The 14,162-nt window shown below is 41.8% G+C and overlaps 1 protein-coding gene across 1 annotated transcript in view; it reads left to right on the top strand.

Moving 5' to 3' along the window:
* Positions 1–14,162, top strand: part of szt2 (SZT2 subunit of KICSTOR complex) — a 91,401-nt gene that overhangs the window by 12,576 nt on the left and 64,663 nt on the right. The window contains 17 exon segments of the mRNA XM_034237351.1: positions 279–447; positions 729–846; positions 1,611–1,724; positions 1,865–2,068; positions 2,493–2,590; positions 3,712–3,850; positions 4,536–4,802; positions 5,360–5,567; positions 6,664–6,711; positions 8,444–8,571; positions 10,088–10,346; positions 10,500–10,659; positions 12,092–12,184; positions 12,775–12,853; positions 13,085–13,390; positions 13,541–13,676; positions 13,986–14,102. Coding sequence (XP_034093242.1) covers positions 279–447; positions 729–846; positions 1,611–1,724; positions 1,865–2,068; positions 2,493–2,590; positions 3,712–3,850; positions 4,536–4,802; positions 5,360–5,567; positions 6,664–6,711; positions 8,444–8,571; positions 10,088–10,346; positions 10,500–10,659; positions 12,092–12,184; positions 12,775–12,853; positions 13,085–13,390; positions 13,541–13,676; positions 13,986–14,102 — 2,643 coding nt within the window.

Genomic DNA, 14,162 nt, shown 5'->3' with positions numbered 1-14,162 from the left:
TACGACTGCCAGAAACCATCTTACAGAACGCCTTATTTAAAGGGGCCCTATTATGCTTATTTTCAGACTCATATTTGTATTTGTGCCTCTACTGTGCATGTCTCTATGCTTACATGATCAAAAAGGACTTTCTCATACTGCCTGTTTCTCACCCTCTAATATTACCACTACTACCACTACTGCTACTAAAGGTGTTAACTCGGATGTATGTTCTGCATATGTTGGAATTCACACTGATGCTACTACATGAGTCATCTTGTTGTCTTTTGCCTCTCCAGCTTCTCCACTGATGAAGACAACGACACAGAGGTGGAGGCGGTTGACATGGACACAGAGCTGCACCTGGTGACGGAGTGCTGGGTGGAGCCTCAGAGCGGCATCGTGATGAACTGCATGGACCCCCATCGCCACTTCCAGGGCCTCAAGTACCAGGAGATCCCTCAAGCAGTGTGTACAGCGTGTCATACACACTTACTTATTCACTATGAGATAGAGCTGAGGTGGGGGGCATGGGGGTCTGAATCTCTTTAAGATTACCCTAGAAAAAAATCTAGCAACTTAGAAAACGTTTTTCAAACTAACGTATGAAAGGGACAAAATAGGATAATGCAAACTCAGTGCTTCCTCCATGGGTGCCTTGGGCCCTAAGTATACATCTATGTATGGATATCTGTTTGTAAGGTTATTTAAGGTAATGTTTAAAAATGACCGTGTGTTTTTTCTTCCAGATCTACCCAAGGGATCTGGCCTGTATGTCCACCATGATGACCTTTGAGTATTTGTGCCAGCTGTGTCAGAATAAGGATCAGGTCTGCTCACTGGCTGCGCCTCTCAAGGATGTGATTGGTAAGATAACACCGTGCAATGTAGAACGATTACATGTCCTGCTTTGAAAATGAACACTTGCCACACTGTCATTTCTCAAACAGAGGTGGAGGAAATACTCAGATCCCATGCTGAAGGAAAAGTAGTATTCACATTGAACAAAAGACACATAGTATTTAATTAACTTTATGAAAACATACATATTAAGAAGAATGTAGTTCCAATCAATTCTAGATTGCTGGTTTTTCTATGAATGTGTCAAACTACCTGGAAATAGAGATTTAGGTCTTAAAGGCTTTTAATGTAAAGCATCCATGTAGGAATTGTTTTATTAACAGCTGTAATTAAAGAAAACGTGTGTGTGTGTGTGTGTGTGTGTGTGTGTGTGTGTGTGTGTGTGTGTGTGTGTGTGTGTGTGTGTGTGTGTGTGTGTGTGTGTGTGTGTGTGTGTGTGATGTGTGGTGTGTGTGTGTGTGTGTGTGTGTGTGTGTGTGTGTGTGTGTGTGGTGTGTGTGTGTGTGTGTGTGTGTGTGTGTGTGTGTGTGTGTGTGTGTGTGTGATGTGTGTGTGTGTGTGTGTGTGTGTGTGGTGTGTGTGTGTGTGTGTGTGTGTGTGTGTGTGTGTGTGTGTGTGTGTGTGTGTGTGTGTGTGTGTGTGTGTGTGCTGTGTGTGTGTGTGTGTGTGTGGTGTGTGTGTGGGTGTTGTGTGTGTGTGTGTGTGTGTGTGTGTGTGTGTGTGTGTGTGTGTGTGTGTGTGTGTGTGTGTGTGTGTGTGTGTGTGTGCAGGTGATGCCCTGGCCTCAGAGGAAAGCATCCACATGGTTCCTTTCCAGTTCGACCTCATTCAGCTGCTCCCACAATGCCAGCAGGTGGAGATCTTCTTCCTCACCTTCAGTACAGGTACGATGCTCTGCACAGTACTTCAACAGTAATAAATACATAGTTTCCTGAAGGTATTTTGAATACAAAAGGAACAATACCAGGCAATACCTTAGTATTTCCTTTGAGGTAACTGTTCCTTGGTGTCTTTGTGTGTGCAGCAGTGGAGACGGAGGAGCAGAGCCACAGCGCCCCCTGTCTGCCCAACGAGCTGCTGCTCAGTCTGTTCCACAGCAGCCTGGAGCACGAGCTGAGCGACAGAGAGATCCCGCTCGCTGACAGCGACCACTTCACCTTCATGCAGCACATCTTCCAGCGAGAGCGGGAAGGCCATGTCCCTCCTTTCTCCTTACCTGTGATTAAAGGTCAGTGCGTGTCTCTGTCTCAGAATCAGAAAGCAGAAATCCGAATCAGAAATAATGTATCGTCCCACAGCAGGGACATCTAGGTTGTTACAGCAAAGGGGACAGTGCAGATAAGACAAACTAAAAGAGTACAATCAAATATTAATGAAAGAGGCAAGCACGTAGCAGCATTATAAAAGTAAGTGAACATATCATGTCTGGTCCTTGGATGTCCTCCTCTAGCCCACCACCAGCTCCTTGGTTTCTCTGTGTTGAGCTGGAGGAGGTTCTTCTGGCAGCAGAGGGCAAAGTACTGATTGCCTGTGAAAGAACAACAGGGCTTTTAGGTTATGGCATATCCCTTTTTATTTGTCATTGTTTAGTCGATTGCAGCAGGGGCCACTGTCTCTTCTAATGTCTGCTCTTCTGTTTTCTGTTTTGTCAGAGGAGTTTGTGAAGCCTCCAGACAGACAGGACACCATGACGTCATTCCACACCACCGGCAGCAGCAAAGAGGGGATGGGCTCCACCAGCACTTTACAGGTGATGCAGCTGTTTTCTTTTTTTAAACTTAGGTTTTTATTATTTTCAGGAACAACAATACACACAAAAGTAGTGTCAGAGATCAAAGAATGATCTATACATAATGTAACTAAGGTCAGGGTTCGCTGTGACTTAGTGAAGGGTCTTATAGGCAGTCTACTTGAACAGTTTGTTTTCAAATTCTGATTTCATTTCATTCTGAGTGGGTGAGTCTTTCCATAAGGAGTATTTCTCCAACAACTTCCAACCAGTCCTTGGCTGCAGGGGGTTCCTCCTGTAGCCATTTCCTGGTGATTGTTTATTTCGTTGATGCTATCAGTATACGAACAAGATATTGGTCTCCGTATTGGACAATGCTCCTTGTGAGGTTTCCTAAATAAAGTACTTCAAAAGTGTTCGAGACCTTATATCCCAAAATCCGCTTGAGCACAGTCCATACATCATCCCAGTATCCCTTAATTTTCGCACATTCACAAAAAACATGTGTATGTCCAACGTTACTCTCCCCACACAGTCTCCAGCATGCCTCTTGAGTACGTGAGTATTTACTTTTAGTCCTGGGAGTAATGAAAAATCGGATTATATTTTTCCAACAAAACCCTTTCAACATCCTTGAGCTGGTGGTAGATTGCTGTACAGTACATATAGATACAGCTGTTTTCATACACCGACCATATGTCACATTCATATGACAAACATGTGATGGAAAAACTAAACACAGTTACCTGAGCAGGAATCTATGCGGGATTTTTTTGTCTTATATCATGTTAAAAAAATATCTGTCCTTACCAGACACCTCAAGATATATATAATTTCATTTGAGCAGTCGGAGGGTTTTGTGAAACACTGGGTTGTTGTGGAAAGGTTGGTTATGCTGCATGTGTTCACTATCAAGCCTTAAGTGTTCATCTATAGTAAATATTGGGGACATCAGAAAACAGAGTTTAGTTTTCAAGGTAAAATCTGATAAAATATACCAATAATAAAGCAATGGGAATTATAAATAGAGGCCTGTCTCTTTTATAAGACCGTTTTGATTTCTCTGCTCATATCTGCAGCGGGGCCTGTGACAACGCTCCACTCTATTAATGAGTTCTATTGTAAACCTGTGTCTGTTGCAGAGTTTCAGTAACGCAGACCTGGTGGACGAAGAGCCGTCTCTGGGGGAGAGGAGCTGCTCTGCCCCTCAGTGGAGGTGCTATGCCAAGTACATCAGCTCTCAGCAGATCATCCTTACCTTCCTCCCTGCTTCATACACAGGTACACTTTGCATTTTGTTTAATGTCCTTCATAGGTTTTAAACAAGGGCTGGTAAGGCAAAGCAAGTTTATTTATATAGCACATTTTAATACAAGGCAATTCAAAGTGCTTTACAAAAATGAAAGACATTAAGAGCGTTATAAAATGGCGAGGTTTCCTTCACGTTAACGGTCACGATTAATCTGGAAACCTTTACACGTATAAGATTTTTTACGTAAATTAATCACATCACTAAGTTTGACCCTAATTGCCTTCTGTAATTCCGACTTGCAGTGAAAAGGCAAAGCTAAGCTAAGGAGTTAGCAAAAGCTACATGTATTGCAGTTACTGGAGATCAGTTAGAACCATCCCTACCTCCGTGTTACAGTACACCTAAATCCATGACAAATGTTCTGAACTAATTTGCTTTAGAAGTCGTGAAAAAAGGGGAAAAGGCATTTTGCTGAAGCGTGCGCTAGCCAGTCTTTGGGAGATGGCGGACAGGGGTCACCTATGTAGGACCAGATAGAGCACGCAATATGATCGCTGTAGAGATAATAAGCCCTTTGTAGCATGTGTATTTGCCTTATCACCCCTCCAAAAGTCAAAACTAGTACTTTTCTTTACTTTTGAATAATGTCACCACTGTTTTAAACACATTCTTCATAGGAAAAAGTTAAATGTGAATACTGTGTGTTTTCTGCAGATGTTCTGATGTTGATGGCGTCCGGGTTGGAGGACACTCTGACTCCCAGCAACAAATCCCAGGCCGACTCCCTGTCCGGCTCCACCAGCGAGTCCGGCCTCAGTCTGCCTGGTAGACTGCCCAGGAGCTCCAGCAGCGGACTCTTCACCTCCAGGTCCCCTGTGTTCTCTCCAGGGTCTGAGGACCAGGCTGGGCCCCCAGAGGCCCTGAACTTGCACCAGGACAGCTGGGACAGCAGAGTGTCGGGGACGGGGACCCCGGGCTCAGGTAGGTCTCATACTCCAGTTGAAGTGTAGTGTCCACTTAATCGTAATACTTGTATACATTTGTGGATATCTTAAAAAAAAAAACAGGAAACTGGAGCAATTCATTTCAAAGAGTTTACAGTGCCCTTGCGAAAGTATTCCCCTTGCAAGTGCCATTATCGGGAATATTTGTATTTATTATATTACTGGATTAAAATGATCGATGCATTAATATGTTCATAATTGTTTCAGTGGAGATAACTTCAATTCATTCTATACTTCCAAGTATCACAATCCATCATAATCCAAATTCATCAGTAGTCTTATAAAAAGTAAAAATTACAGTATTGGCTTTCAAAATGTAGTTGAGTAGAAGTAAACATTAACATCAAATTAAAGTACAACAAGTACAGGTTGTACTTAAATACAGTACTTGAGATTATATTATATGTTTGGTTTACTACTATAGTACATTATATACTATTACTACATTGAGTTCATTGTTACCACATATATTTAACAAACAACGTGTAGGGCTGAACGATTTGGGGATAATATGTCATTTTTCTCCTTTTCCAGATCGTGCAGAGAAAGAAGGCGTCCAGTTCTCTGAACCCCAGAAGGCAGACTTCCACATCAGCTTCAGCCGGCAGGTGTCCCAGCAGAGCACCAGTGACTGCACCCAGTTAAGATGTCCAGTGTACGTCTACAACTGTTCCCTGGAGCACCTGAAGGAGCAGCTGGTGCAGCCCAGCACCAGCCGCCAGCCCAGGGACGTGTTCTTCAGGTACTGTGGGGCAGGGGCCACATATAGAAAGCAACTGGTACCTCTGTGAGAAGTTTGAAAGGAATTACAGTGCTAATCTGGATGATAGATTTTGATTTTGAATGCATAATCTGACCATATGTGAGGTTAACTTTCCAAAACTGACTATCAGATCATTCCTGAATTGCAAGTAAGATAATGAGTTTATGTTTGCAGTGAGAATGTGGCAATGTTGCAAAATTACCATGTGGTAAATGTAATTACTTGTTCTATTGTAGTCTTGACAACACTTCTTAATATATATATCATTAATAATATAGTTGTACTATGTCATTTCTGACATCGGATCTAGAAATAGTCGTAGTTGAGCAAATGTGGAGAAGAGAATGTGTTTGTAGATTATTTGAAGTGTTGATATAGTCTTAGAGAGGAGCTGCTGTTTGAAGGCAGCAGCAGTGAGGATTGTGGGTAAAGCAGCAGAATGATCAGATCTGACCTCCACGACCCAAGTTGGTGTGTTGGATATGTGTTGCAGTGAGAGGAGTTTATCAGACTCTTTGTACTATATGTGTGTGACATTTTAGTTTTCACATGTCATTTAGCTGATGCTTTTATTCATACATTTCAATACTATAAACATAACAACTTGGGCAATTTGGGGTTAAGTATCTTGACCAACAATACTGGACATGTTGACTGCAGGGGCTGGGGATCGAACCATAGACCCTCCGATTGGTTGACCTCCACTTTGTCCCTGAGCCACAGCCGTAAATTAGTTAGTAAATTGGTTTAAAATTGTCCGATTTTGGCGTAGGAAAAAACAGATTTGCTCACTTATCCAACAGCTGAAACTGGATCCGTCGCAGGTTGGGTCGGTTTCGATCATCTAGACAAAAATGTGCTTGGTTGCAACCTGTCTGACTGCTTTGTTTTACATTTAGTCAACATGCTGTTATCCCAGACTTCAGAAAATTGTTTGTTGAGTGCCATACGTCTAAGCATAACATATCTTTCCCCACCAATGTTGAACATAATTGACCCTTTAATGTCATCAGAAGGGCGTTGCAGTCCGGTTGCTAACATGTGTGTCTCTGATTATCTTCACACGTGAGAATAGAGCTCAAGACGCAGAGTCCTGGGAGATGTTTCAGCAGACAAAGTTCAGGTAGTTGATTCTTTGTCTCTGCCCCCCCTCCCGTCTCTGCTGAGGGGCTCGGCTTTCATTGGACGCACTTGTCTCCTGTAGCGTGGGAAAATGTTGCTTCTCTAATACTGGAGGCTCCACAGCCATCTCTCCCTCCTAGGCCTGTCTGCGCTTCCTCTTCACACACACACACACACACACACACACACAACACACACACACACACACACCACACACACACACACACACACACACACACACACACACACACACACACACACACACACACACACACACACACACACACACACACACACACACACACCTACACACACACACACCTACACACACACACACCTACACACACACCTACACACACACACACCTACACACACACCTACACACACACACACACACACACACACACACACACACACTACTGGTCCCCAGCACATACAAACTGCCGGATGCTAACTTGCACATGTTGGGCAATTTACACAATTAGCACAAGTTGCGTTAATTAGCATGAAATAGCATGATAGCCTATGGGGACAACAGATAAAGATGGCTTGACCGATATGGACAATTTTATGGTGTGGTTTTGGGGGTTATTGAGGTTTTTTACTGCATTTCTGACATTATCAGGATAAAAAATGGCAGACAGTGGCCATATTTGTACTCTCGTTGGGCTAACTGAAGTGTTGCGACCATTGGATATAGAGAGTAAAATGATAACCTCGACTGTGGACAATTTATTTTCAAATAAATAAGAAATGATCTAATCCAATTTATCCAGAATCCACAAAAACTTCAAAATAGACCCAAAATGAATCAGAATCAGCCCACCAAGAGTACAAATACCCTCAATCCCACCCCCAAATCGCCCAAATCAGCCAAGCCATTTTTAAACTATTGTCCACATAGGCAACTTATTAACGCAACTTATGCTAATAGTGCAAATTGCCCAACATATGCAGGTCAGCATCCGGCAGCTTCTATGTGCTGCGAACCCATACTATACATTTCTAACATAAATCTTTGGGGTACTCAACATTTTAGGGTTCACAAAAGACTGTATTAGCTGGCAACTAAACTAGTATGTGTCTTTTGTGTGTCTGCAAAAACATTATAATTGACTTGCTTTTTACCACATACACTGGTGAGAAAACAGGGATCATGTTTTTAAAATTAGATGTAATAAAAACCAGGACGATGCTATCCCTTTTACCATTATCATAATCCACCAGATTGATTCATCCATATGATTTTAATTTCAAGATCAAATTAAAATTAGGTGTAGTGTAATAAAACCAATTATGGCTTCTCATTTGATTGTGAGATTGAATATGATTGGCTGACACTCCCTGCACAGAGTTATGAACATATTGCAGCACTTTGACATCTTTCTCTTACATGGATATGAACACTTTGGACATCCAGATCTTTTTTCAAGCGTTCATGTTTTTCCTCCTTTTTGTCCTATTTTTTTCCCAAATACAACGATTTACACGCAGGCTGCAGAGCTCCAGCGGCTCAGCTCTTTGGATACTGCTTACTTTGGTGGAGCTCTGGGCTGAAGGCTAAATCTCTCTCTGTGCTTATGCAAAATGTCCGCATAAAACTGTTGTACATTTATTACACAAATATGAGGAAAAACAACTAATGGAACATTTGAAAAGTTCTTGTCCTTGTTGGTACCAAATAACTGTGAATGTTTATTTACTGTGTGTGTGTTTGTGTGTTTGCTGTGCAGGTCTCTGTCTCAGGACCGCAGCAGTCCGTCCCCCTGGTCCGAGCTCCTGGCCCAGCCTCACAAACACAAAGAGCTGGCCACCTTCTGCAGCCTGCTGCAGGAGCACTACCACCAGAGCTACGTCAGAGGTGACCGACATACAAACGTCTGTACAATTAGCTAATTACAAGTACAGGGAGATTTACTTGTACAAATGTAAAACATGTCAAAGCTAAGAATGGGGTAAAGATGTTTAAATGATTTGACACTGAATCCAAGAAAACCTTTAGATAATAAAAATTTTACTTTTAAATCCCAAATGTAGCTTAACCTGTTAAGCCCCATAGCCCCCGGCCAAGCGTCTGAACTAGCACTAAGCGAAAGAGTGCTAACACACTTTGCACATAACTCACGTTAGCGATCTTTTATACTTCATCGGATCTGCACAAACAAGATATCACACAGATTCCAATGGTATTAGTATCATCACTGAGCGACCATGACTCACGGCAGCGAAGGCAAGCAAAGACAACACACAACTTTACTTTACGGGGCCAAAACGGAAAATACGTCTTACCTTTGCTGTTTTCTGATCAAAAGTTGTGTTCAAGGATTAAAACGCATATAAACGCTGCTGAAGGTTAATCCAATGTCTCTGTGTCACTTTGAAATGATTACTGATAATCCATCATAACATTTATGTCAATAACGGAGTTTCCATATAGAGTGTATGAGAGCTGTAACCCAGCTTCCGGTTTTGGGCTTGCTGGCTGCGCATCACTCTTATTCACCATTTGTAATGTTTAGATGGATTTAGGAACTTCCCCACGATTCTATTGGCTCTAACGGTTCAAAAGTGGTGTCAATCATCAAAATCGACCAATGGGTTCCAGAGATATGGCAAATCCACCCAAAGGAACCCAGAAGTGTTTTTTTTGTCACTTGTTTTGCGTCAATCTTGATACAGGGTACTTATTATATGTTATAGTTTGGATTCCTAACATTTTTAGTCTCCGATCCCATCATTCAAGGGTGGTTTTCACTATAAGTCATGTGTTTTCTTTTGACGGAAACTATCATTTTTTTACGATGTTCAATCTGAATTTACTTTAAAAATAAAACAAATCTATATTGATTCTGACTTTTCTACATCCAACTCACAGGTGTATCATTGCTTTGAGAAAAAAAGATGATTAATGTACCCCTTTTAGAAGTGAAGATAGTCATTTGTTCTGGGCATGTCACTTTCGAGCCTGAGGCCTGAAAAACAGGCTTGGGGCTTAACTGGTTAATAACATCTTATCGATCTTTCTCAATAATAAACACCAAGAGAATACATTTATTATTGTTAAGGCTATGGTCTTAAACTTTTGATCGGCAGATGAACAGCCTGTTTGAGTTTAAATGCAGTTTTCAATAAATTGCCTACTCTCTATTTTGGTCTCTTGCTCCTGTTTCTTATTTTTTGCATTTTGAAGCTCTACTAACAACCTGGTTACAATCCACCAGTGCAAAATGCAAATTCTTGTAATTTTTCCCCGGTCTAAAGATTTTGTTCAGTAGTGTATGTTTGCAATCACAAGAGCAATGTACGGAACGGAGTTTCTTGAATAAAGTGGCGTGCACAATGTGTTTTTAATGCAAATAACAGTGGCTGTTTCTCAGGTGTGTACCGCAGCCTGCAGCAGGCCTACAGCATCAGCTCCCAGGACCTGCTGATGGCCATGGACTACTGTGAGGAGTCCCTGCAGGAGATCGACGTCACTGCCTTCCTGCAGACCCTCTGTGGACACATCCGGGTGTTCAGGGAGCATGGGGGCGGGACCCCAAAACCTGCCAGAAGCCCCGCTGCCACCTTTACCATCGGAGAGGTGGAGGAGGAGGAGCGAGCAGAGGACAGGCCAGCCTTGGTCTCCTCATCCAGGTAACACAATGTATATTCATGTAGAACTGCTTAACTTTTACAACTTCAACTTCACTGTAAATGCTTTTGATACAGCGAGGCTTCATGTTTTCAGCCAGTTTCCTATGAGCTAACACATTTGATATTGTTTAATGTTCATGCTTTTGGCGATAGTATTGAAATGGAGGATGCCAGTGAAGCTGAATCTAGAGGGAAGTCCTCTCCGTCGATTCTGCATGAGTCCACAGCAGCCAGTATCCCACTATTCCCTCTGAGTCTGCTGCACACACAGCCCGGGTGTGAAGTGTATCCTGATCTGCACAGAATCATACAGGTACAATCTAAAGATATATATTTCCGTGCGTAGGACTCACGTGGGAAGGTTGCTTACATAGTACAAAGCAAAAAAATAGGTACAGACATTTTCCGATTCACAAAACATTGCGTATCGGTGAGGAAAGTGCGTACGGCCTGTTTCCCTTTATAAATCACATCGACTCGAAATGCGGCGCAGCTTTTGCGGGCCTCACGTAACGCCCATATTTGCCTATAAATAGTCAAAGAAACGCCCATTCATTCATTCATTCATTTTGACTGACTGCTTGAAGAAGATCGCAGGAAATGACGACAGAACAGCTAAAAAAAGACGTCTCACACCGTGTCAGATTTTGGTTCTTTTGGGGAGGTGGAGATAAATCATATTGTTTGGTGGATGCAGTTTGAACCAGAGTAGCAGCATGGAGGTCGGATCGTCACCAAAATAAATAAATAAGTGAATTAAGTTAAGGACAAAATAAATACACATAGCCTTCCTCAGGCAGTGTGTTTGTACCGGGGACAGGAGACCCCCCCTTGATGAGAAACTGTAAGAAATGATCGGGGAATCACTCCGGAGTGGAGTCATGACGACTGGATCTGAATTATTTGTTTGTATTTGGTGGTTTGTGTTCCAGCTTTCGATCAGCAACTATATATCCATAATCCACCAGTTAAAGGAAATACAACGAATGTGTTGTGTTATATCAGCTGTACAATTGACCACATATGGTGTTCTTAGCTTCCATACCTCCTGTGTTTTACGAGCGACTTATCAAGTCTTAGCAAACGGCATAAAACACGATTGAACGTGATAGTATATAAAACCATGCTCGTAACAACCTATAGAAATGCAACACGGCGTCAGTTTAGACGTAATGCTGTCCTCCTGCTTACCGCATCATTTATGAGAAAACATTTCATAACATTAACACAACATATTCAAGATGGTTTTAAATAACATATCCGTATTTATTTATTTCTCCAAGTTATGTTTTTGTGTGCACCGAGGAGTCTCAAACAGGCGTTTGTTTAATCATTTTAAGATTGGCTTTAATCAATGTTTGAAAATGAATTCTTCATATATGATAAATGAGAGGTAACATTTTATTTATGGTATTATTTCCACACATTTCTCTCCATTCTTCCTTCTGCCAACGGTGTCGCAGTTTCTCGTCTCTCCCGTTGTTGTGCTTAGTGCGTACGCATGGGTTAGAGTTTGCGTGGAGGACCGCACATTTTCCCGTCAAGTTAGTATTTTATAAATCGCAAACATTGCATAGAAACTGGCGTACGCCATTTTTTGAGCGTATATCCCTTTATAAATGAGGCCCCAGGACATTATTTATTCATTTTAAAGTACATCTGGTTATTCCTCTGAATAATCAGTAAGTACAGGAGATGCAAAGCTAACACGGTGAAACCAATGTTTGAATTGAATCATTCGACAGGATAAATTCATGGGGGTCGTGAGCCAGTATTTCAAACCGGTGCCCTCCAACCCACACTACTTCTTCTACTGCCCGCCTTCATGCAAGAAAGAGGTGAGTTGACCTGGTCGTGTTTTGCCATTGTAATTAGTGTCCTTGTGCTAATTCGCTCCTCATATCTCTTTCACACTGATTCAAAAATGAATGTTGGAGATAATGAAGTTGAAAAACTTAAAAAATCTTACAAAAGGAGGAATTATATATTTATGATTTTCTTTTTTGTATCAAAGAAGAATCTAAGAATAAATTATATTTCAAATAAATAAATAAACATAAAATACAAAATATCAAAATACAACAGTCAGTGTATATACAAATGAACATAGAAATATATATACATATATACCTCAGAGTACCTCATTATCACTGCATCTAAACATTTATATCAGAGATGATATAAATTGAAAGGAAAAACAAACAAAAATAATAAACTAAGATTAGATTATAGACACATTTAAATGCAGTGAAGTAGAGTGTGAGTTTGTACAGAGTAACATACAATATAATACATAGGTATATCTATACATAAGACTATTTTTTATATATATATATATATATATAGAATGTAATACAAAGATATGTAGTGAAAGCTGTCTGCTGCTGATGTGTGAGCTGCATGTTGAGCAGACTGCTTGTCTCCTCAGGAGGACTCAGAGGAAGGAGACACAGGGAGGAGACTCAGTGAGGAGCTGCTGTCAGAGGCTGAACAAGCCACTGAGGACGGTGAGGGTCATTCGCTTACTTTTAGCTCTAATTAGCTCTTTGACAAATGTTGTGAGCCTTATTTTTGTTTTGTGTTTTGATAAAACATTTTCAGATGTAGGCATACGATAAGCTTCTTTTTTAGTTTTCACTTATACTGCCTGTAAAGAATCATTTATTTATTTTGTGAAGGTAGAGACAAACCGAGTCAACAATAATAATAATAATTTTTAAAAAACAATGTGTGTACAGAGAACTTCTCGGGCAGCTGCATCATGACGGAGAGCGACACAGACTTGGTGGTGGAGTACGAGGAGCCTCGAGCTTCAGGGTCTGGGGCAGTGGGGCACGAGCACTACCTGTCCGACTCCAACACTGTGAACCAGGACGCAGACTCCTTCAGCATCCTGGAGGGGGACTCCCTGGAGGGGGACTCCCTGCTGGAGGCCGACGGGCCCGAGCTGGACATGCCCCCGCTCTTTGTTCACGTCACCTGTTCAGTCAACATGAAGAGCTGCCACGGCTCCATGCCCATGCAAACACTGCCCACCTGCCTCGGTGGGTACCAGACGCACAATGTGAACACTAAAGATGACACTAGTCCTGTTAATCATATTGAAATGTGGCTTAGTCACACATCCAATGGGGAATAAGACCAACGATAATATTGCTTTTGTTGCAGAGCTAATTTGGGTTTTGTGATTGCAGGGGAGATTATTTCCTGCCTGGAAAACGCAGAGGCCTTACAGTCTGTGGATTTAAATGAGCTCTCAGTCACTTTAGATGTTTTCGTCCTGACACTACCTCTGGAGATTGAAGTCATGGCTGATTTCCATCACAACAGGTGAGTCCAAGTATTTCCATTTCAGCAGGTTTGCAAGAGAAGATCATTATCTTTTAGCCCATGTTCACTTTCTATTTGATTGATATAGTTTCCTCTGTAACTGATGGAAATATCTTTATCCTGATGATTCAATTTTGTACTGCAATGTAGAAACTAAATAACCATAGTAAGGTAAATCCTGTCAGTGCTGCTTTGCTCATTCAAGTTGCTTTCAAAAGCCATAAATGAGTCCTAATGCGAAATAAATCTTAATTCAGAGCCAGAGCCAGAAATGTCGACATGATGGCGACACTATGTCTCTGTGCGCAGGTACACCTCAGAGAGCAGTGTGTCCCTGAATCGCTCACCAGGGCAGCCCTCCTCCTACCGCTCTGATGAGGGGCTGATGGCAGGGCTGGACAGTCTGAGGGAGACTGCTGCTGACGGGTGAGTGTGTTCAACACATCCAGACAATACCGATCTGAAAAACATGTTCTCTCATATCCT

This window comes from Gymnodraco acuticeps, unplaced genomic scaffold, assembly GCF_902827175.1.
Source record: "Gymnodraco acuticeps unplaced genomic scaffold, fGymAcu1.1, whole genome shotgun sequence".
Lineage (NCBI taxonomy): Eukaryota > Metazoa > Chordata > Actinopteri > Perciformes > Bathydraconidae > Gymnodraco > Gymnodraco acuticeps.
Note: the sequence above shows the minus strand (reverse complement) of the source record. Positions and strands in the feature narration are given on the sequence as shown.